Here is a 22,500-nt window from a genome sequence, read left to right as displayed (position 1 = left end):
TTGTAAATTTTCCGACGAGATCTCTCATGGTTGGCAGACCCAGAAGATTAATTCACATAGGATCCATTGAGGCTCGATCGATCGGATTTAAAATTGGCTCAACCATAGAAGATAGACGGAGTGACAGAAAGGAGTTATTCTGTCTGGAGGTCCGTGACTAGTGGTGTTCCGCAGGGATCAGTGCCGGGACCCCAGCTCTTTGTGATGTATAAGCTGATTAATAAGATTGCAGATGAGACAGGAATTAACAGAGCTGTAGACAGTGAGGTTTGTGAAAGGATTCAGTGGGATGTGCATCAGTTGGTAATGTGGGCAGAGAAATGGCAGATGGAGTTTAATCCAGGCAAGTGTGAGGTGTTGCACTTTGGGAGGTCAGATGTATGGGGAATGTGTACAGTAAATGGTAGGAGTATTGATGTACAGAGGGATCTTGGGGTCCAAGCCCATCGCCCCCTGAAAGCGTCGACACGAGCCGACAGGGGGGTAAAGAAGGCGGACGGCACGCTCGCCTTCGTCGGTCGGGGCGTCGGGTACAAGAGTCGGGAAGTCACGTTGCAGCTGTATAAAACTCTGGTCAGGCCGCACTGTGTGCAGTTCGGGTCGCTCCCCCCGTTACAGGAAGGGTGTGGGGGGGCTTTGGAGAGGGGGCAGGAGAGGTTCACCAGGACGCTGCCTGGATTAGAGAGCATGAGCTATAAGGAGAGGTCGGACAAACGTGGAGCGGCGGAGGCTGAAGGGAGACCTGATAGAGGTTTATAAGATTATGAGAGGCACAGATAGAGCAGACAGCCGGGATCTTTTTCCCCAGGGTCAAAATAAGATAAGATTTCTTTATTAGTCACGTGTAGATCGAAACACACAGTGAAATCCATCTTTTGCGTAGAGTGTTCTGGGGGCAGCCCGCAAGTGTCGCCACGCTTCCGGCGCCAGCATAGCACGCCCGCAACTTCCTAACCCGTACGTCTTTGGAATGCGGGAGGAAACCGGAGCACCCGGAGGAAACCCACGCAGGCACGGGGAGAACATACAAACTCCTTACAGACAGCGGCGGGAATTGAACCTGGGTCTCCGGTGCTGTAATAACGTCACGCTAACCGCTACACTACCGTGCCTGCCCGGGGCATGCATTGAAGGTGAGAGGGGGGAGGTTCAAAGGAGATGTGCGGGGCAATTTTTACACAGAGAGCGGTGGGTGCCTGGAATGTGCTGCCAGGGGTGGGGGTGGAGGTAGATACGATAGAGGGGTTTAAGAGGCTCTTCGACAGTCCCATGGATGTGCAGGGGATGGAGGGATGTGGACATTGTGCAGGCAGAAGGGAATTAGTTTAATTCGGCATCGTGTTCAGCACCAGCATTGTGGGCCGAAGGGCCTGTTCCTGAGCTGTGTCTACGTTCTGACACTTTTCCACCCATCTCCTTTTGCAGGAACCTCCGATCCTGAAGCGGTTGGCCGATCTGGACGAGTTGGATATGGTCAACGACGTGATCGCCAAAGACCTCATCTCGGACCGCTTCCCGACGTCGGCTCTTTCCCAGGAACCGGGAGCGCGCTTCGGGTTCCCAGTGTGGGACGCACCACCGGCGACAGCTCCGGACCTGTCAAGCGCACGCATCCATCCGGCCTCCAGAACCCAGGTACGGACACCTTCCCCACCGATCGACCCCTGCGCAAAGAGTCGGAGAATCACACAGCACGGAAACAGCCCGTCTCGTCCCTGCCGACCAGCTTGGCTGTCCCATTTGCCCGCGTTTGGCCCGTATCCCTCTAAATCTTTCCCATCCACGGACCTGTCGAAGTGTTTTAAACCCTCTACCACTTCCTCTGGCAGCTCGTTCCACACACCCACCTCCCTCTGTATGTGACAAACTTGCCCCTTTAAAATCTCTCCCCTCTCACCTTAAACCTGTGCCCTGTAGTTTCAGACTCCCCTACCCCAGCGGGGGGAAGACGGTGACCGTCGACACTGGGAGTATTGTGTTCAGTTCTGGTCGCCTCATTATAGGAAGGATGTGGAAGCTTTAGAGAGGGTGCAGAGGAGATTTACCAGGACGCTGCCTGGATTGGAGAGCATGTCTTATGAGGATAGGTTGAGTGAGCCGGGGCTTTTCTCTTTGGAGAGAAGGAGGGTGAGAGGCGACTTGATAGACGAGTATAAGGTTACCAGGGGCATAGACAGAGTGGACAGCCAGCACCTTTTCCCCGGGGCGGCAATGGCCAGTACCAGAGGACATCCGTTTAAGGTGAGTGGAGGAAAGTTTAGGGGAGATGTTCTTCACACACAGAGTGGTGGGTGCCTCGAACGCAGTGCCGGGGGTGGTGGGAGAGGCTGATACAATCAGGGGGACATTTAAGAGACTCTTAGGTAGGCACATGGATGTAAGGAAAATGGAGGGACCTGGGCTGTGTAGGAGTGAAGGGTTAGATTGAACGTGGAGTAGGTTTGTATAGGTCGGCACAACATTGTGGGCCGAAGGGCCTGTACTGTTCTATGTTCTATGTTCATGTTCAATGTTCTACGTTCATGTTCTATGTTGTATGTTTCATGTTCATGTTCCATGTTCTATGTTCAATGTTCCATGTTCATGTTCCATGTTATATGTTCCACGTTCTATGTTCCATGTTCTATGTTCAATGTTCCATGTTCATGTTCCACGTTCCATGTTCCATGTTCATGTTCCATGTTCTATGTTCACGTTCTATGTTCCATGTTCTACATTCCATGTTCCATGTTCATGTTCCATGTTCTATGTCCACGTTCTATGTTCCATGTTCTATGTTCAATGTTCCATGTTCCATGTTCTATGTTCTACGTTCTTAATTTCATGTTCATATTCCATGATCATGTTCCATGTTCCATGTTCTATGTTCCGTGTTTGCGACAGGTGTGGGATTCCAAGTCCGGGCCCCCGGCGGAGCCTCAGGTCTTCCTCCCTCTCTCCGCGCAGGGCACGCAGTACTCGGCGGAGCAGCTACCCCCCAGCCTCCTCACCCTCGGGAGATCCCCCTGGCAGGACAGCCCCCCGAGCTCCGGCGCGGACGCTGCCGATCCCTCCGGTCCGCCGGGAGGGTGGGGCTCGGACGGAGGAGGGGACCCGTCGGTCCGGGAGCAGCTCGCCGCCGTGGAGGGCAGCGTGGGGGGGCTGAGCCCGCGCCAGCTGTTAATGCTCGACTCCAACCAACGCACGTAAGTGGCTCCCCTCACTCGCACCCCCTCCACACGCCACCCCCTCTCTCCCCCCTCGCTCTCCCCCCCACCCGGTCACCTCCTTCTCGCCCCCCATCACCCATCCCCCCCTGGCCCCCCCTCCCTCACCCCAACCCATGCCCCACCCCCGCTTGCCCCCCTCACCCACCCTCCCCCTCGCACCCTCATCCTCGCCCCACCCCCGCTCGCCCCCCCCACCCTCGGTCACCCCCTCGCTTGCCCCCCGCTTGCTCACCCACACTCACCCCCACCCTCACCCCCCCTCAGCCCCCCCTTGCCCCCCTCACACCCCCTCGCCGCACCCTCGCCCCCCCGTCACACCCCCGCTCGCCCCCATCGCTCACCCCCTACTTCTGCACAAACCCCCCACCCTCCCAACCCAGGGGTCACTGGGCAGTGATGGGGGGCAGGTACTCTGGCTGATTCCCCCCTCTCTCTCTCTCTCTCGAACCCAGGGGTCACTGGGCAGTGATGGGGGGCAGGAACTCTGGCTGATTCCCTCTCTCTCTCTCTCTCTCTCTCTCTCGCTCTCTCTCTCTCTCTCTCTCTCTCTATCCCAGGGGTCACGGGACAGTGTTGGGGGGCAGGACAGTTGTGACTGGGTCACAGGTCTCAGTAGAGTGACAGATAATAAGAACTTCGGAGTCTAGCGAAATAATCTGTGGAGAAATTCAAGGGCTCTGCACACTTTAAGAGTTTGACACCTGATTTAAGTTGTTGGGTGTGGAACAGGGCGAAAGATTTGGGTGGGGAGGGGAGGATGGGGAACTGTGAGGTGACGGTGCCTCGGGGCGCTCTGTTTAACCTGCATCCTCATCCTCGGACAGACTTCTCCATCAAGCTGTGGCCCTCAGCAGCCGGCCCCTCGTGTACGTGCTGGCAAGACGAATGTCAGAGATGGGATCCCTCGATGCTCAAGATATCAGCGGGAAGGTCAGTGTGTGAGTGTGTGTGCGTGTGTGTGTGTGTGTGTGTGTGTGTTGTGTGTGTGTGTGTGTGTGTGTGTGTGTGTGACCCTCCCCTCAGTGGGACAGCGGCGACCAGTGATGGGGAAGTTTGGGTGTACCTACAGCCAGCGATGGGGGACATTGGGTGTACCTACAGCCAGTGATGGGGAAGCTTGGGTGTACCTACAGCCAGCGATGGGGGACATTGGGTGTACCTACAGCCAGTGATGGGGAAGCTTGGGTGTACCTACAGCCAGCGATGGGGGACATTGGGTGTACCTACAGCCAGTGATGGGGAAGCTTGGGTGTACCTACAGCCAGCGATGGGGGACATTGGGTGTACCTACAGCCAGCGATGGGGAAGGTCGAGTACCTACGGCCAGTGATGGGAGACGTTGGGTGTACCCACAGCTGTCCATCCCCTCCACAGACCGCCCTGCACTACGCCGTGGAACGCAACAAACCCCTCATCGTCCTCGACCTGCTCAGCCTCGGAGCCAACGTCTGTGTTCAGGATCACTTCGGCAAGACCCCCTTGCACATCTGCGTGGAGGACTGTCTCATATCTGTGCTGCAGGTAAAGATCCCGCTCAGGTGACCAATCACCGTCCAGTCACCACCTTCTACATGGAGAATCAGAATCCGGTATATTAACACTGACGTACATTGAGAAATGTGTTGTCTTGCGGCAGCAGTACAGTGCAAGGCATAACAATCACTCTGGCTCTGAGCCTCCTGTTCCTGATGCACAGAGGGATCTCGGGGTCCAAGTCCATCGCCCCCTGAAAGCGGCCGCACATAGACAGGGCGGTAAAGAAGGCGGACGGCACGCTCGCCTTCATCGGTCAGGGCATCGGGTACAAGAGTCGGGAAGTCATGTTGCAGCTGTATAAAACTCTGGTCAGGCCGCACTTGTCACTGAGCTGGAGAGGGTGCAGGAGAGGTTCACCAGGACGCTGCCTGGATTAGAGGGCATGAGCTATAAGGAGAGGTCGGACAAAGTTGGGTTGTTTTCTCTAGAGCGGCAGAGGCTGAGGGGAGACTTGATAGAGGTTTATAAGATTATGAGAGGCACAGATAGAGTAGACAGCCGGGATCTTTTTCCCCAGGGTCGAAGTGTCTAATATCAGAGGGCGTGCATTGAACGTGAGAGGAGGAAAGTTCAAATAAGAGTTTACAGTCACAGAGTCACAGACAGGCCCTTCAGCCCATCTGGTCCCTGCCGACCAAGATTCCCATCCAAGCCAGTCCCATTTGCCCGCGTTTGGCCCGTATCCCTCTGAACCTTTCCCCATCCACGGACCTGTCCGAGAGCCTTCCAAATGTTGTTAATGTACCTGCCTCACCCACTTCCTCTGGCGGCTCGTTCCACATATGGACCACCCTCTGGGTGAAGAAGTTGCCCCTTTAAATCTCTTTCCCCTCTCACCTTAAACCTGTGCCCTCTGGTTCTTGATTCCCCAACCCTGGGGGGAAAAGACTGTGGGCATTCACCCTATCGATGCCTCTCATGGTTTTATACACCTCTATAGGGTCACCACTATTCTTAAAGGAAATAAGTCCCAGCCTGTCCAACCGCTCCCTATAAATCAGCCCCTCGAGACCCGGCAACATCCTCGTAAGTCTCCCTCTGCGCTCTTTGTAGTTTAATCACATCTTTCCTGTAACAGGGTGACGATACTGTAAACAACTGGTATTTGGTTTATGATTGTCACAGATACTGAGATACAGTGAAAAGCTTTTGTCTGCGTGACATCCAGACAGATCATCCCGTACATAAGTCCGTTGAGGGAGTACAGAGGGAAACAGAATGTAGAGTGTCACAGTTACAGAGAAAGTGCAGTGCAGGCAGACAATAAGGTGCGAGGGCCACGACGAGGTAGATCGTGAGGTCAAGAGTCCGTCTTATCGTACTAGGGGACCGTTCAATAGTCTTACAACAGAGGTGTCCTTGAGCCTGGTGGTACGTGCTTTCAGGATTTTGTATCTTCTGCCCGATGGGAGAGGGGAGAAGAGAGAATGTCCGGGGTGGGTGGGGGTCTTTGATTATTCTGGCTGCTTCACCGAGCCAGCGGGGAGTGTCGACGGAGTCCACGGAGGGGAGGCTGGTTTCCGTTCTGTGTCCACAACTCATAGTGGTATTGGAATTGGTTTATTATTGTCACTTGTACCGAGGTCCAGTGAAAAACTTGTCTTGCAAACCGATCGTACAGGTCAATTCATTACACAGTGCAGTTACATTGGGTTAGTACAGAGTTTCTTGCGGTCCCGGGCAGAGCGGTTGCCGTCCCAAGCCGGGATACATCCGGATAGGATGCTTTCTGTGGGGCATCGGTAAAAATACTCCATCTGTGGCCTCACCGACATCTTGTACGACTTGGTCTTTATCTTAGATTAGCGGCGCCTGCGGTTTTGTAGTTTGCATTTCAACGATTTCCCCCCACCCCGCCGCCTCTCCTGGGTCAGGATTTCAGCTGGCGCCCCCCCTCCACAGGATATTGGGTGGACCCGCGTCTTTTTTCTGACCCGTTCCTGAGGGGGGAGAGGCTGATACAGCTACTGTTTTGTTCACTTCAGGTGATTACGTTCATGGGACAGGACGGAGCAGTAATGGCGCAGAATACAATGGACAATAATGGTCAGTATCCCCTCCCCACCACCCACCACCCCCCCCCCAACACACACACACACACACACACACACACACACACACACACACACACACACACAACAGGGACAAGGGATTCACTTCAGTTCTGGATCCCATCCAAACCTTCACCCCCCCCCCCCGCCCCCGTCACAGGGCTAGACATAGTCGTTGGGTCCATTGGGAGTGCGGACAGTGGGAGTGAACGGCGAGGGGTGGGGTCCCAATGGGAGTGCGGACAGTGGGAGTGAACGGGGAGGGGTGGGGTCCCAATGGGAGGGCGGACAGTGGGAGTGAACGGCAAGGGGTGGGGTCCCAATGGGAGGCAGACGCTGGGGGTAACAGGATGGGGTGGGATTCCATTGGGAGTAAATGGGAAGGGGTGGGGCTCCATTGGGAGTGATTGGGAGTGAAGGGGTGGGGTCCCATTGCAAGAGAACGGGAAGGGGTGGGGTCCCTTTGGGAGTGAACGGGGTGGGGTGAGGTTCCATTGGGAGTGAACGGGGTGGGGTGAGGTTCCATTGGGAGTGAACGGGAAGGGGCGGGGTCCCGTTGGGAGTGATCGGGAAGGGGCGGGGTCCCGTTGGGAGTGATCGGGAAGGGGCGGGGTCCCGTTGGGAGTGATCGGGAAGGGGCGGGGTCCCGTTGGGAGTGATCGGGAAGGGGCGGGGTCCCGTTGGGAGTGAACGGGGTGTGGTGGGGTCCCATTGGGAGTGAACGGGGTGGGGTGGGGTCCTGTTGGGAGTGAACAGGAAGGGGTCCCATTGGGAGTGCGGACAGTTCGGGTTAGGGTGAGAGACTGCCTGTATTCATACCTGATGACCTTTCCGTGTGGAATCACTCTCCAGGACTCACTCCCATGCATTATGCGGTGGAAATCCTGGCCTATCCCGACCTGATCCCTGAGGTGTGTTTCTGGAAGCAGCAGGCCTGCAACATCATCAGCAGCCTGATCATGTTGGGGGCATCGGACCATCTGCAGGTTTGCTCACTGGGCCGGGGGCGGGGGGCAGGGTGGGGGTGGGGTGTGGGTCTCAGAGTGTCAATGTGTGAGTGTGTGAGTGTGTGTGTGAGTGTGTGTGAGTGTGTGTGGGTGTGTGTGTGTGAGTGTGTGTGAGTGTGTGTGAGAGTGTGTGTGAGTGTGTGTGTGAGTGTGTGTGAGTGTGTGAGTGAGTGTGTGTGGGTGTGTGTGAGAGTGTGTGTGTGAGTGTGTGTGAGTGCGTGAGTTTGTGAGTGTGAGTGTGTGAGTGAGTGTGTGTGGTGTGTGTGTGTGAGTGTGTGTGAGTGAGTGTGTGTGGGTGTGTGTGTGAGTGTGTGTGTGTGTTTGTGAGTGTGTGTGTGAGTGTGAGTGTGTGAGTGAGTGTGTGTGGGTGTGTGTGTGTGAATGTGAGTGTGTGTGTAAGTGTATGAGTGTGTGTGTGGGGGGGAGCCCGTTCCCCTAGTGTATGTGTGTGTGTGAGTGTGAGTGAGTGAGTGTGTGTGAGAGAGAGTGTGAGAGTGTGTGAGTGAGTGTGTGTGTGAGTATATGTGTCAGTTGTGTGTGTGTGTGTGTGTGTGTGTGTGTGTGTGTGTACGAATGCAGTGGGTTGAAGTCCTCACCAATCTGTCACACTCTCCCCCTGTCCCTGTGCAGGAAGCGGTGAGGGAGCCGGGAGGGGAAGGAAGCCTGGGTGCCGGTCCCTGTCTGAGCCCCGCCGTCAGGCGCACAGAAAGTTGCCAGACACCTGAGGGAATTACACTGCAGTGAACGGTGCCAGGTCAACCCCGACACGTGCCGGTGTGACGTCGCCTATGGAAAACCCTGATTTCAGGATTCATTTCATTTCAATAGTATTACTGAGAATATCAGGCTCTGCGGGAGGGGCGGTGAGGAGGGAGCACCGTGGGAGGGGCGGTGAGGAGGGAGCGCTACGTCGTGGGAGGGGCGGTGAGGAGGGAGCGCCGTGGGAGGGGCGGTGAGGAGGGAGCGCCGTGGGAGGGGCGGTGAGGAGGGAGCATCACGTCGTGGGAGGGTCGGTGAGGAGGGAGCGCCGTGGGAGGGGCGGTGAGGAGGGAGCGCCGTGGGAGGGGCGGTGAGGAGGGAGCATCACGTCGTGGGAGGGTCGGTGAGGAGGGAGCGCCGTGGGAGGGGCGGTGAGGAGGGAGCGCCGTGGGAGGGGCGGTGAGGAGGGAGCGCTACGTCGTGGGAGGGGCGGTGAGGAGGGAGCGCCGTGGGAGGGGCGGTGAGGAGGGAGCGCCATGGGAGGGGCGGTGAGGAGGGAGCGTTCTCTTCTGGACAACACATTCCTAACATTACACAATCATGCAATTTGACTAAAAGTGAGACCCCACACCCCTCCCTGTCTCTGGGACCCCCTCCGGCCCCCACACCCCTCCCCGTCTCCGTGACCCCCTCCAATTCCAACCTCTCGATCCGCCCTATGGTTTTCCTCACTCTTGGCCTTTGGCTGTCTGGGTTCTAAGCCCCGGAACACCCCATCCCAAATTCCAGAGCATGGGAGTCCTGTGAGTGTTTTTGGGCTGGCTGGGATTGTGGCCGAGAGCAGACTAGATTCTGGGAGTGTCGCGAGAGCAGATTCTCTACGGCGTACGTCTGACTGTAGCTTACCAAGTGCATCAAAGCAGTCTTTGTGTGGAGTTTGCACTGGGATGAAAGAGCTATTCTTTGGACCCAATCTTATGTCTGTGTGCAGCTGTCCTCTCGAACCCCAACACTGTCAATTCAAAGTCAAAGTCGAGTTTACTGTCAGGCGCACAAGTCCGTGTGTGCACGGGTGCAATGAAAAACTTACTTGCAGCAGCGTCACAGAGCATCAGAGACACAACATTCACAAGAAAAGCATAAATTATACAAGAAAGAACACATTTAGAACAAAAAACAGTCCACTGTAGTGCAAAGTGGTCCCAGTGTTGCTGTACTGAGGCAGTGATCAGGGTTGTGCCGGTCAGTTCGAGAACCGAATGGTTGAAGGGAAGTCGCTGTTCCTGAACCTGGTGGTGTGGGGACTTCAGGCTTCTGTACCTCCTGCCCGATGGGAGCTGCGAGAAGACGGCACGGCCCGGATGGTGGGGGGATCTTTGACGACGGACGTTGCCTTCTTGAGGCGGCGCCTCCTGTCGATACCACCGACGGTGGGGGAGGGATGTGCCGGTGATGTACTGGGGCTGAATCCATGACTCCCCGCAGCTTCTTACGTTCCTGTGCGTTCGAATCGCCGTCCCAGACCATGATGCAACCAGTCAGGACACTTCCAACAGTACCTATCTGTTTAGAATATTAATAACTGTTTAATTATTGAGCAATTTGTGAAATCTTCCACAGAATATTGAAAAACTGATTTGTGGATTGTACTCTGAATAAAAGGTCACAAATTTAATTCTCTGAAGTCTGGTTCCTGTATCTCTAAAGGTCAATGGGCATCGAATGGTTAACTCTCCAGGGGCTTGAGTCAGACTTCATGCAAAGGACAATGTGTGTGGTGGTTGGAATTCAGTCATCATATCCCAGGACATCACCGTCGGAGTTGCTTTGGGGGGTGTCCCGGGCCCAACCATCCTAAGCTTACCATCACTGACCTTCAGATGTAAAGGGACAGCACACAGTTAATGGCAGGACTCTCAACAGCGTTGAGGTACAGAGGGATCTTGGGGTCCAAGTCCATAGCCACACAAGTAGACAGGGCGGTAAAGAAGGCGTACAGCATGCTTGCCTTCATTAGTCGAGGCGCTGAGTTCAAGGGTCGGGGAGTAATGCTGCAGCTTTATAAAACTTTGGTCAGGCCACATCTGGAGTGTTGCATTCAGTTCTGGTCAGCCCCGTTCAGTTGCTAAGTTGGCTTGGTACGGTGGTCCATACAGATCAATTCATTGCAACAGTGCATCGAGGTAGTACAGGCTAAAACAATAACGGAATGCAGAATAAAGTGTCACGGTTACAGAGAAAGTGCAGTGCAGGCAGGCAATAAGGTGCAAGGGCCACGACGAGGTAGATTGTGAGGTCAAGAGTCCATCTTATCGTTCAATAGTCTTACAACAGTGGGGTAGAAGCTGTCCTTGAGCCTGATGGTACGTGCTAGATGTAGAGGCTTTGGAGAGGGTGCGGGAGAGGTTCACCAGGACACTGCCTGGATTAGAGGGCATGAGCTATAAGGAGAAGTCGGACAAACTTGGGTTTTTTCTCTGGAGCGGCAGAGGCTGAGGGGAGACCTGATAGAGGTTTATATGATTATGAGAGGCACAGATAGAGTAGACAGCCGGGATCTTTCTCCCCCAAGGTCGAAATGTCTAACACTTGAGGGCATGCATTGAAGGTGAGAGGGGGGAAAGTTCAGAGGAGACGTGCGGGGCAAGTTTTTTTACACAGAGAGCGGTGGGTGCCTGGAATGTGCTGCCAGGGGTGAGGGTGGAGGCAGATACAATAGAGGGGGTTAAGAGGTTCTTAGACACATAGACGTGCAGGGAGTGGAGGGAGACGGACACTGTGTGGGCAGAAGGGATTGGTTTAGTTTGGCTCAACATTGTTTGATGTTCGATGTGAGGTCAGGTCTGGGGACACGCACAAAATGCTGGAGGGACTCAGCGGGTCAGGCAGCATCTATGGAGGGAAATGAACAGTCGACGATTCGGGTCGGGACCCTCCATCAGGACTGGGGGCTGGTCACTGATGGCTGCACAAGGTCCCATCCACGATCCCGCAGCCAAAGAACCGGCCCATCCCTGTGGGGAGCGAGACCCAGGGAGCGTTCAGACACCATCACCCACAGGTACCTACCCCCCCCCCACCCTCCCCCCCCCCCAAACTCTGAAATCCGTCGGGTGTTCCTTCACCATCACCAGGTCTGAACCCTGGGACTCCCTCCCAACCCCCAACAGCACCGTGGGAGCCCCTTCCCCACACGGTGGTCTGAGGGGGTGGTTCACCCCAACCTCGGGGGGGTGGGGGGGGGGGCGGGTGTGATGGGCGGTAACTGCTGTCTCTGCCTCTCTCCCTCTCCCCCTCCCCTCCCTCCCCTCCCTCCTTCCCTTCCCTCCTTCTCTCCCCCTCACTCCCTCGCTCCCTCCCCCTCTCCCCCTCCCTCCTTCCCTTCCCTCCTTCTCCCTCCCCTCCCTCCCTCTCTCCCCCTCCCCTCCCTCCTTCCCTTCCCTCCTTCTCTCCCCCTCCCTCGCTCCCTCCCCCTCTCCCCCTCCCTCTCTCCCTTCCCTCCCTCCTCTCCTTCCCTCTCTCCTTCCCTCCCTCCCTCTCTACCCCCTCCCTCCAGTCAAAGACCGACAGTCTGCACCCTCGGCACGAGATGTTGCTGTTCCCTGATTTGAGGCCATTCAACCCCTCCTTCAGCTGCTGTCCTATTCACCCAGGTCAGGCCTGATGCCTCCCCTTCCCCGCCCTCCCTCCCATCCTCACAACGTCCCGAAATTCATCCACCTCTGGCCTGGGATAAGCTGAAGCGACTGGACCCTTCAGTGGGCAAGACAAAATCTGCCGGCAAAATATTAAACCGTTCAGGTCAAAAGGACACAAGAAATTGGAGCAGGAGGAGGCCATTTGGCCCATCGAGACTGCCCCGCCATTCAATGAGATCATGGCTGATCTGTCCGTGGACTCACCTGCCTTTTCCCGAGAACCCTTCATTCCCCGACTATCCAAAAATCTATCTAACGGTGTCTTAAATATATTTAATGAGGTGGACTCCACTGTTTCCCTGGGCAGACAATTCCACAGATTCACTACTCTCCGGGAAATACAATTCCTCCTCATTTCCATCCTAAATCTGCTCCCCCAAATCTTGAGGCTGTGTTTTGGAAATGGAATTGGTTTTTAGTATTGTCACTTGTACCGAGGTACAGTGAAAAACTTGTCTTGTATACAGGCAGAGAGGGTAGTTAAGAAAGCTGATGGGGTGTTAGCTTTCATAAGTCGTGGGATCGAGTTTAAGAGCCGCGAGGTAATGATGCAGCTCTACAAAACTCTGGTTAGGCCACACTTGGAGTACTGTGTCCAGTTCTGGTCGCCTCATTATAGGAAGGATGTGGATGCTTTGGAAAGGGTGCAGAGGAGATTTACCAGGATGCTGCCTGGTTTAGAGAGGATGCATTATGAGGAGAGACTAAGGGAGCTAGGGCTTTACTCTTTGGAGAGAAGGAGGATGAGGGGAGACATGATAGAGGTGCACAAAATATTGAGAGGAATAGATAGAGTGGACAGCCAGCGCCTCTTTCCCAGGGCACCAATGCTCAATACAAGAGGGCAGGGCTTTAAAGTAATGGGTGGGAGGTTCAAGAGAGATATCAGAGGGAGGTTTTTTACCCAGAGAGTGGTTGGGGCGTGGAATGTGCTGCCTGGGGCGGTGCTGGAGGCAGGTACATTGGTCAAATTCAAGAGATTGCTAGATAAGCATATGGAGGAATTTAAAATAGAGGGATATGTGGGAGGAAGGGGTTAGATAGACTTAGGCGAGGTTTAGAGGTCGGCACAAGATTGTGGGCCGAAGGGCCTGTATTGTGCTGTAACGTTCTATGATTCTATGATACTGTTCGTACAGGTCAATTCATTACACGGTGCATTGAGGTAGTACAAGGCCACTGAGATAAAAATACTGATGAACTAAGGGGCAAGACTGACCTTCCAAAGAGAACTGAGGGACCGCTGTGTGCTCTGTCTCACCGAAGCGTGGCTTATACCTGCTTCACCCGACTGTGCCATTCAACCTGAGGGCTTCTCAATCCACCGCATGGACCGTAAAGCGTCTTCGGGCAAAGTTAGAGGCGGAGGGGGTCTGCTTCTTAATAACTCGCGGTGCTCGGACGTGACGGTCCTGGCGACCTCCTGCTCACCCAGCCTGGAATATCTAAAGGTGAAGTATCGACCATTCTACCTGCCATGGGAGTTCGCTTCAGCTATCCTGATGGCAATCCACATCCCACCACAGACGGATATGAAGCCTGCACTCAATGAGCTATGCTCTGTGGTCAACAACCTTGAGACAGGATACCCTGAGGCCCTCTTCATTATTGGTATTGGTATTGGTTTATTATTATCACTTGTACCGAGGTACAGTGAAAAACTTGTCTTGCAAACTGATCATACAGATCAATTCATTACACAGTGCGGTTACATTGGGTTAGTACAGAGTGCATTGAGGTAGTACAGGTAAAAACAATAACAGTACAGAGTAAAGTGTCACAGCTACAGAGAAAGTGCAGTGCAATAAGGTGCAAGATCACAAGGTAGACCGTGAGGTCATGTTATCGCAGGTGACTTCAAGCAGGCCAACCTCAAGAGTGTGTTACCAAAGTACTACCAGCACATCTCCTGCTCCACCAGGGGCACCAACACCCTTGACCACTGCTATACAACCAAAGATGCCTTCCGAGCCACCCCTTGTCCTCACTTTGGGAAATCAGACCACCAGGCTGTGCTCCTCCTCCCTACATACAAACAGAAACTGCAACGGGAGGATCCGGTACGGAGAGTCGTGCAGCGCTGGTCTGAGGAAGCAGGTGAGCTCCTACGCGACTGCTTTGAGTCAGTGGACTGGTCCAAAGACTGAGCTGCCAGCCTTGATGAGTATGCCCCCACTGTCACAGACTTTATCAGCAGGTGTGTGGAGGACTGTGTACCAAAGAGGACAATACGGGTGCTCCCAAACCAGAAACCATGGATGAACCGGGAGGTCCACTCCCTACTGAAGTCGAGGACTGCTGCACGCAAATCTGGCGATCCTGACCTGCACAAGAAATCGAGATGTGACCTCCGTAAAGCTATCAGGAATGCCAAGAGACAATACCGGTTCAAAATTGAGTCCCAGACCGGCCGTCAGTTGTGGCAGGGCTTACGCACTATAACGGGCTATAAAACAAAGTCAGGTAGCATCGCTGACAACAGCGCATCCCTTCCCGATGAGTTTAACGCATTCTATGTGTGTTTTGAACAGAAGGGAATTGGTATGTCACCACCCACCCTGACAGCCTCTGATGCAACTGAACCCGTGGTCACCGTTGAGGACGTAAGATCAGTCTTCCAGAGAGTGAACACGAGGAAAGCACCTGGCCCAGATGGTGTCTCTGGCCGAGTGCTCAGATCTTGTGCTGATCAGCTGGTGGGGTATTTGCGGATATATTTAACCTCTCCCTGCTTCAATCTCAGGTTCCCACCTGTTTTAAGAAGACCTCTATCATCCCGGTACCAAAGCAAGGTAACATGCCTCAATGACTACCAACCAGTGGCTCTGACGTCCACCATCATGAAGTGCTTTGAGAGGTTGGTCATGGCACCCATCAACTCCAGCCTACCAGACAATCTGGACCCACTGCAATTCGCCTATCACCGAAACAGGTCTACAGCGGACGCCATCTCCCAGGACCTACGCTCAGCTCTGGAGCATCTGGACAGTAAAGACACCTACGTTAGACTATTGTTAATTGACTACAGCTCTGCCTTCAATACTATAATTCCAAGCAAACTCGTCACCAAACTCCGAGACCTGGGATTCAACACCTCCCTCTGTAACTGGATCCTGGACTTTCAGACCAACAGACCCCAATCAGTGAGGATAGGCAGCAATACCTCCGGCACGATTATTCTCAACACTGGTGCCCCCACAAGGCTGCGTCCTCAGCCCTCTACTCTACTCCCTATACATTCACGACTGTGTGGCCAGATTCTGCTCTAACTCCATCTACAAGTTTGCAGATGATACCACTGTTGTAGGCCATATCTCAAACAGCGATGAGTCAGAGTACAGGAAGGAGATAGAGAGCTTAGTGACATGGTGTCATGACAACAACCTTTCCCTCAATGTCAGCAAAACAAAAGAGCTTGTCATTGACTTCAGGAAAGGAGGCAGGGTACATGAACCTGTCTACATCAATGGTGCTGAGGTCGAGAGGGTTGAGAGCTTCAAGTTCCCAGAAGTGAACATCACCAACAGCCTGTCCTGGTCCAACCACATAGACTCCACGGCCAAGAAAGCTCACCAGCGCCTCTACTTCCTCAGGAGGCTAAAGAAATTTGGCATGTCCCCTTTGACACTCACCAATTTTTATCGATGCACCATAGAAGGAATGCTACCTCGATGCATCCCGGCTTGGTACGGCAACTGCTCTGCCCAGGACTACAAGAAACCACAGAGAGTTGTGGACACAGCCCAGTGCATCACAGAAACCAGCCTCCCCTCCGCGGACTCCGTCTACACTTCCCGCTGCCTCGGTAAAGCAGCCGACATGATCAAAGACCCCCACCCACCCCGGACATTCTCTCTTCTCCCCCCCTCCCATCGGGCAGAAGATACAAAAGGCTGAAAGCACGTACCCCCAGGCTCAAGGACAGCTTCTATCCTGCTGTTATAAGACTATTGAATGGTTCCCTAGTACGATAAGATGAACTCTTCACCTCACGATCTACCTCGTCGTGGCCCTTCCACCTTATTGTCTGCCTGCACTGCACTTTCTCTGTAGCTGTGACACTTTATTCTGCATTCTGTTATTGTTTAACACTGTACTCCCTCGATGCACTGATGTGATGAAATGATCTGACGGCACGCAAAACAAAGTTTTTCACTGTACCTCGGTACATGTGACAATAATAAACCAATTTACCAATCATCCGCCATCCAGGACATCTTCAAGAGACGTTGCCTCAAGAAGGCGGCATCCGTCACTGAGGACTCTTACCACCCGGGACATGCCCTCTTCTCGTTACTACCATCGGGGAGGAGGTACAGGAGCCTGAAGACCCACACTCAACGATTCAGGAACAGCTTCTTCCCCTCCGCCATCAGATTCCTGAACGGTTCACGAACCCATGAACACACCCTCGTTATTCCTCTTCTGCACTATTTATTTATTTTTGTAACTTAGAGTAATTTTACATCTTTGCGGTGTACTGCTGCCGCAGAACAATGAATTCCATGTCATCTACATCAGTGGTAATAAATCTGATTTTGGCTAATTCCAATAATTCTGGTTCTATACACCATCCAGGGGCTTAATCAGCCTTTCCAAGTGGTACAAAAGATTCACGGACACCTCCCCTACTCCCGACTTTGTCTCCTGCATCCGGTGCTCCCGATGTGGCCTCCTCTACAAAGGCGAGACCAAGCAGAGATTGGCCGACCATCTCACAGAGGACCTGCGGTCTGTCCGCAGGGACCATCCTGAGCTCCCAGTTGCCGGCCATTTCCGATCCCCTCCCCCTACCCGCGCTGACCTGTCCGTCCTAGTCCGAGGTGAGGCCCAACACAGACCGGAAGAACGTATTCCACCTGGGTTGTCTCCAACCCAAGGTCAAGGTCGAGTTTGTTGTCAGACGCACAAGTCCATGTGTGCACAGGTGCAATGAAAAACTTTTCAGGGTTAAGTTGTACAATCAAATAAATGTTAGTAAACGACCAAGCATCAAACTTACTTGCGGCAGCATCACAGGCACAGAGCATCAGATACAAAACATTCACAAGAAAAACATAAAATATGCACAGTTTTTACAAGAAAGAACACATTTAGAAAGCAAAGATCACAAAGTCCACTGCAGTGCAAAGTGCTCCCAGTGTTGCTGTACTGAGGCAGTGATTAGGGTTGTGCCGGTCAGTTCAAGAACCAAATGGTTGAAGGGAAGTCGCTGTTCCTGAACCTGGTGGTGTGGAGACTTCAGGCTTCTGTACCTCCTGCCCGACGGGAGCTGGGAGAAGACGGCACGGCCCGGACGGTGGGGGGATCTTTGGCGACGGACGTTGCCTTCTTGAGGCGGCGCCTCCTGTAGATACCACCGACGGTGGGGGAGGGATGTGCCCGTGATGTACTGGGGCTGAGTCCACGACTCTCTGCAGCTTCTGACGTTACTGCGCGTTCGAATCAACGTCCCAGACCGCGACGCAACCAGGCAGGACACTTCCAACGGTACCTATCTGCTTAGAATATTAATAACTGTTTAATTATTGAGCAAGTTGTGAAATCTTCCACAGAATATTGAAAAAACTGATTTGCGGATTGTACTCTGAATAAAAGGTCACAAACTTAATTCTCTGAAGTCTGGTTCCTGTATCTCCAAAGGTCAAGAGGCATCGAAGGGTTAACTCTCCAGGGGCTGGAGTCAGACTCCGTGCAAAGGGTGCGCGCAGTGGTTGGAAGGTAATCGTCCCAGTGCCGGGACATCCCCGTCGGAATTGATTTGGGGAGTGTCCTGGGCTTAGCCATTTTAAGATTAGTGGACTGTGATACAATCTGTCAGGGCACGTTCAACAGAACTGACGCTGAATTTTTCCAGTGTTGGTTAAATCACACCCCCTTCCCCACCTCCACCAATCCACCCAGGGAGTCCTCTATCTCCCCCTCCACCTCTCCCATTCCTCGTGTCCCCCCCCCCACTCATTTCCCGCACTCAACTCCCTCTCCCCACCCTGTTTACACCTGCCCACTATCTCCCTCCTCCCCTGCTTCCACATCACCTCCCAGCCCCTCTCTTCTCACTGTCCTACCACCAACACACCCACCGTTCACCCCCCCACCGCCTCACCTTTTTGTACCGGACGTCTCCCCTCCGCACTCCGGCCCGAAACGTCGACTGTGTCCCGCTCCCCCTCCGCAGGGTCTGCCTGACCCGCGGAGTTCCTCCCAAGGCCTTGCTCCGGGTTCCAACGGCTTTGTTCCTCAGGTTCGATTCCAGAGACCCCCTCCCTGGCCCAGCAACCGCCCCCCACCCCCCCCCCCCCACCACCACCCAACCGACCCTCCTGTGTCCCGAACAGCCGACCCTCACTCATTCTGAGACTGGTAGCCCCCTGGTCCTGGACTCCACAGGCAAGTGGGGGGAAACAGCTCCCCTCCATCTACCCTACGTCGACCTGTTGAGCTCCGTAACCCTGCGGTGGCGCAGCAGGTATAGCCGCTGTCTCACCGCTCCGGAGACCCGGGTTCAATCCCGACCTCCGGCGCTGTGTGTGTGTGTGTGTGTGTGTGTGTGTGTGTGTGTGTGTGTGTTGTGTGTGTGTTCGAACACTCTTCTGCAGTTCTGCGCTCTCGAAGCCTGTGTTTGGGGAGGGGCAGTGTGTGGCGCCAGCACTTGTGTGTGTGAGACGGTCTGTGTGCCCATATGGCACCCCTCTCCTTCCATCTCCCCCCACCCCCTCACTCCCCGCTCTACCTCTCCCCCTTTCTCTCCCCACCCTCTCCCTCCCCTTTCTCCCCCTTACCCTCTCTCTCTCCCTCCTCCTCTCCCTCTCCCCACCCCTCTCCCCCTTACCCTCTCTCTCCCTCCTCCTCTCCCTCTCCCCACCCCTCCCTCCTTACCCCCACTGCTCTCCCCCTCCTCCCTTCCCCCTCTCCCTTCCTCCCTCCCCCTCTCCCTACCCCACCTCCTCCTCTCTCTCTCCCTCTCCTCTCCCTTTCCCCCCTGCCCCCTCCCTCTCCCATCACCCTCCCCCCCCTACCCCCCCGGAGGGGCCGACTTCCTGCTGAGCTCCCACCCCCAGCCCCACGGCCGACTGAGCCCAGGAAGCAGGGCCCGCGTGTGGGTTGCAGCAGGCCCTGCGGTTTCCTGCCTTCCACTGAAGGCTGTGTCACTTCTGGTGTGGGCGGTGAGTGTGTGTGAGTGCAGGCTGGGGATGGGGCGGCGCGTTCAGTGTGTACGGTGAGATGTCTCCATCCGAATGCATCACAGCCTCCCTCAGTTTCATCACGGCCTCCCTGGTGACATCACACCCGCCCTCGGTGACTTTACAGCCTCCCCGGTGACATCACACCTGCCCTCGGTGACATTACACCTGCCCTCGGTGACATTACAGCCTCCCTGGTGACATCACACCCTCCCTCAGTGACATTACAGCCTCCCCGGTGACATCACACCCTCCCTCAGTGACATTACAGCCTCCCCGGTGACATCACACCCTCCCTCAGTGACATTACAGCCTCCCCGGTGACATCACAGCCTCCCCGGTGACATCACAGCCTCCTTCAGTTTCATCATGGTCTCCCTGGTGACATCACACCCTCCCTCGGTGACATCACGGCCTCCCCGGTGACATCACACCCTCTCTCAGTTTCATCATGGCCTCCCCGGTGACATCACGGCCTCCCCGGTGACATCACACCCTCCCTCGGTGACACTACAGCCTCCCTTGTTGACATCACAGTTTGCCTCAATGACATCACAAGCTTGGTGACGTCACACCCTCCCTTGGTGACATCATAGCCCTCCACGGTGACATCACACCCTCCCTCGCTGACATCACAGTTTCCCTCAGTGACATTGCGGCCTCCCCGTGACATCACAACCTCACTCAGCGACATCACACCCTCCCTTGATGACATCACTCCCTCTGTGACATCACAACTGCGCCAGTGACATCACAGCCGCCATGATATCACAGCGGCATTCAGTGACATCACGGTGATGAGCAGTGAGGTCAGAGGCCCTCAGCGGTGGTGCAGTCCCATCACCCAGTAACACCCAGACCCACACCGTCCGCCTGTGCTGCCTCTACCCTCCGGCCTCAGCACCGGCACCCCTGACCCTCCCCAACACACTCTCCCACACCCTGAACCCCGCACCCCTCCCCGTCTGTGACCCCCTCCGGCCCCCGCACCCCTCCCCGTCTGTGACCCCCTCCGACCCCTGCACCCCTCCCCGTCTGTGACCCCCTCCGGCCCCCGTACCCCTCCCCATCTGTGACCCCCTCCGGCCCCCGTACCCCTCCCCGTCTGTGACCCCGGCCCCTACACCCCTCCCCGTGACCCCCTCCAGCCCCCGCACCCCTCCCCGTGTGACCCCCTCCAGCCCCCGCACCCCTCCCAGTCCCTGTCCCCCTCTGGCCCCTACACCCCTCCCCGTCTCTGTGACCCCCTCCGGTCCCTACACCCCTCCCCGTCTCTGTGACCCCCCTCTACATCCCTCCCTGTCTCTGTGACCCCCCTCCGGCCCCTACACCCCTCCATCAGAGGGGACTAAAATGTTTCTCCTCCAAAGGTGCAGAGGGGTCTGGACCTCACTGTCCGAAAGGCTGTGGGATGCAGACACCACTGCTGACATTTGGATAGGATGTGCAGTGAAGCAGACCCCCTGTGGGAGGTGGGCTAAATGTCAGGGGGTGTGTCTCTCTTGTAGACTCACAGAGTCACACAGCACAGAAACAGGCCCTTCAGCCCAACTGGTCCGTGCCGACCAAGATTCCCATCCAAGCCAGTCCCACTTGCCCGCGTTTGGCCCGTATCCCTCTGAACCTTTCCCATCCACGGACCCGTCCGAGTGTCTTTTAAACGTTGTTAATGTCCCTGCCTCACCCACTTCCTCTGGTGGCTCGTTCCACACACGGACCACCCTCTCTGGGTGAAAAAGTTGCCCCTTTAAATCTCTCCCCTCTCACCTTAAACCTGTGCCCTCGAGTTCTTGATTCCCCAACCCTGGGGGAAAAGACTGTGCGCATTCACCCTATCGATGCCCCTCCTGGTTTTATACACCTCTATAAGGTCACCCCTCACGCTCCAATGAATAAAGTCCCAACCTGCTCAACCTCTCTCCGTAACTCAGTCCCTCGAGTCCCAGCAACATCCTCGTAAATCTCCCTCTGCGCTCTTTCCAGCTTAATGGCATCTTTCCTACAGCAGGGCGACCAGAACTGAACACAATACTCCAAGTGCGGCCTCACCAGCGTCCTGTACAACTGCAACATCACCTCCCAACTCCTGTACTCAGTGCCCTGACCGATGAAGGCCAGCGTGCTGAACGCCTTCTTCACCGCCTTGTCTACATTCTGTCTGGAAGTGGCCTCGATCTGTACCTTCAGCTCACTCTACGACCAGGGGCAACACGTTGGGCTCGACGGAGAAAGGAAGGGGATGTTGCAGCTTTTATAAAACTCTGGTCAGGCCGCATCTGGAGTCTTGCGTTCAGTTCTGGTCGCCCCACTAACTTGGTCTGGTACAGTGAAAAGCTTGATCCATACAGATCAATTCACTGCAAAAGTGAATCGAGGTAGTACAGGGTAAAACAATAACAGAATGCAGAATAGAAACATAGAAAACCTACAGCACAATTCAGGCCCTTCGGCCCACAAAGCTGTGCCGAACATGTCCCTACCTTAGAAATTACTAGGCTTACCCATAGCCCTCTATTTTTCTCAGCTCCATGTACCTATCCAAAAGTCTCTTAAAAGACCCTATCGTATCCGCCTCCACCACCGTTGCCGGCAGCCCGTTCCCCGCACTCACCGCTCTCTGAGTAAAAAACTTACCCCTGACATCTCCTCTGTACCTACTCCCCAGCACCTTAAACCTGTGTCCTCTTGTGGCCACCATTTCAGCCCTGGGGAAAAGCCTCTGACTATCCACACGATCGATGCCTCTCATCATCTTATACACCTCTATCAGGTCCCCCCTCATCCTCCGTCGCTCCAAGGAGAAAAGGCCGAGTTCCCTCAACCTGTTCTCATAAGACATGCTCCCCAATCCAGGCAGCATCCTTGTAAATCTCCTCTGCGCCCTCTCTATGGCTTCCGCATCCTGTGTTACAGGTACAGAGAAAGTGCAGCGCAGACAGATAATGTGCAAGGTCATAATGGGGTAGATTGTGAGGTCAAGAGTCCACCTTATCATTTGATGGTCTCATATAACAGCAGGGCAGAAGCTGTCCTTGAGCCTGGTGGTAGGTGCTGGACGTGGAGGCTTTGGAGAGGATGCAGGAGAGGTTCACCAGGACGCTGCCTGGATTAGAGGG

General features: G+C 54.9%; 1 protein-coding gene across 1 annotated transcript in view; it reads left to right on the top strand.

The window, feature by feature from the left end:
* LOC127587178 (NF-kappa-B inhibitor zeta-like) overlaps nucleotides 1-8,611 on the top strand; it is a 12,203-nt gene extending 3,592 nt beyond the window's left edge. Inside the window, exons 3-9 of the mRNA XM_052045370.1 lie at nucleotides 1,426-1,635; nucleotides 2,884-3,185; nucleotides 4,034-4,139; nucleotides 4,584-4,730; nucleotides 6,731-6,791; nucleotides 7,649-7,782; nucleotides 8,434-8,611. Coding sequence (XP_051901330.1) covers nucleotides 1,426-1,635; nucleotides 2,884-3,185; nucleotides 4,034-4,139; nucleotides 4,584-4,730; nucleotides 6,731-6,791; nucleotides 7,649-7,782; nucleotides 8,434-8,547 — 1,074 coding nt within the window. The 3' untranslated portion in view covers nucleotides 8,548-8,611. The remainder of the gene's footprint in view (nucleotides 1-1,425; nucleotides 1,636-2,883; nucleotides 3,186-4,033; nucleotides 4,140-4,583; nucleotides 4,731-6,730; nucleotides 6,792-7,648; nucleotides 7,783-8,433) is intronic.
* The last annotated feature ends 13,889 nt before the right edge of the window (nucleotides 8,612-22,500 follow it).

This window comes from Pristis pectinata, chromosome 39 (assembly GCF_009764475.1).
Source record: "Pristis pectinata isolate sPriPec2 chromosome 39, sPriPec2.1.pri, whole genome shotgun sequence".
NCBI lineage: Eukaryota > Metazoa > Chordata > Chondrichthyes > Rhinopristiformes > Pristidae > Pristis > Pristis pectinata.
The sequence above is the reverse complement of the archived record's forward strand: the minus strand, read 5'-3'. Positions and strand labels throughout refer to the sequence as shown.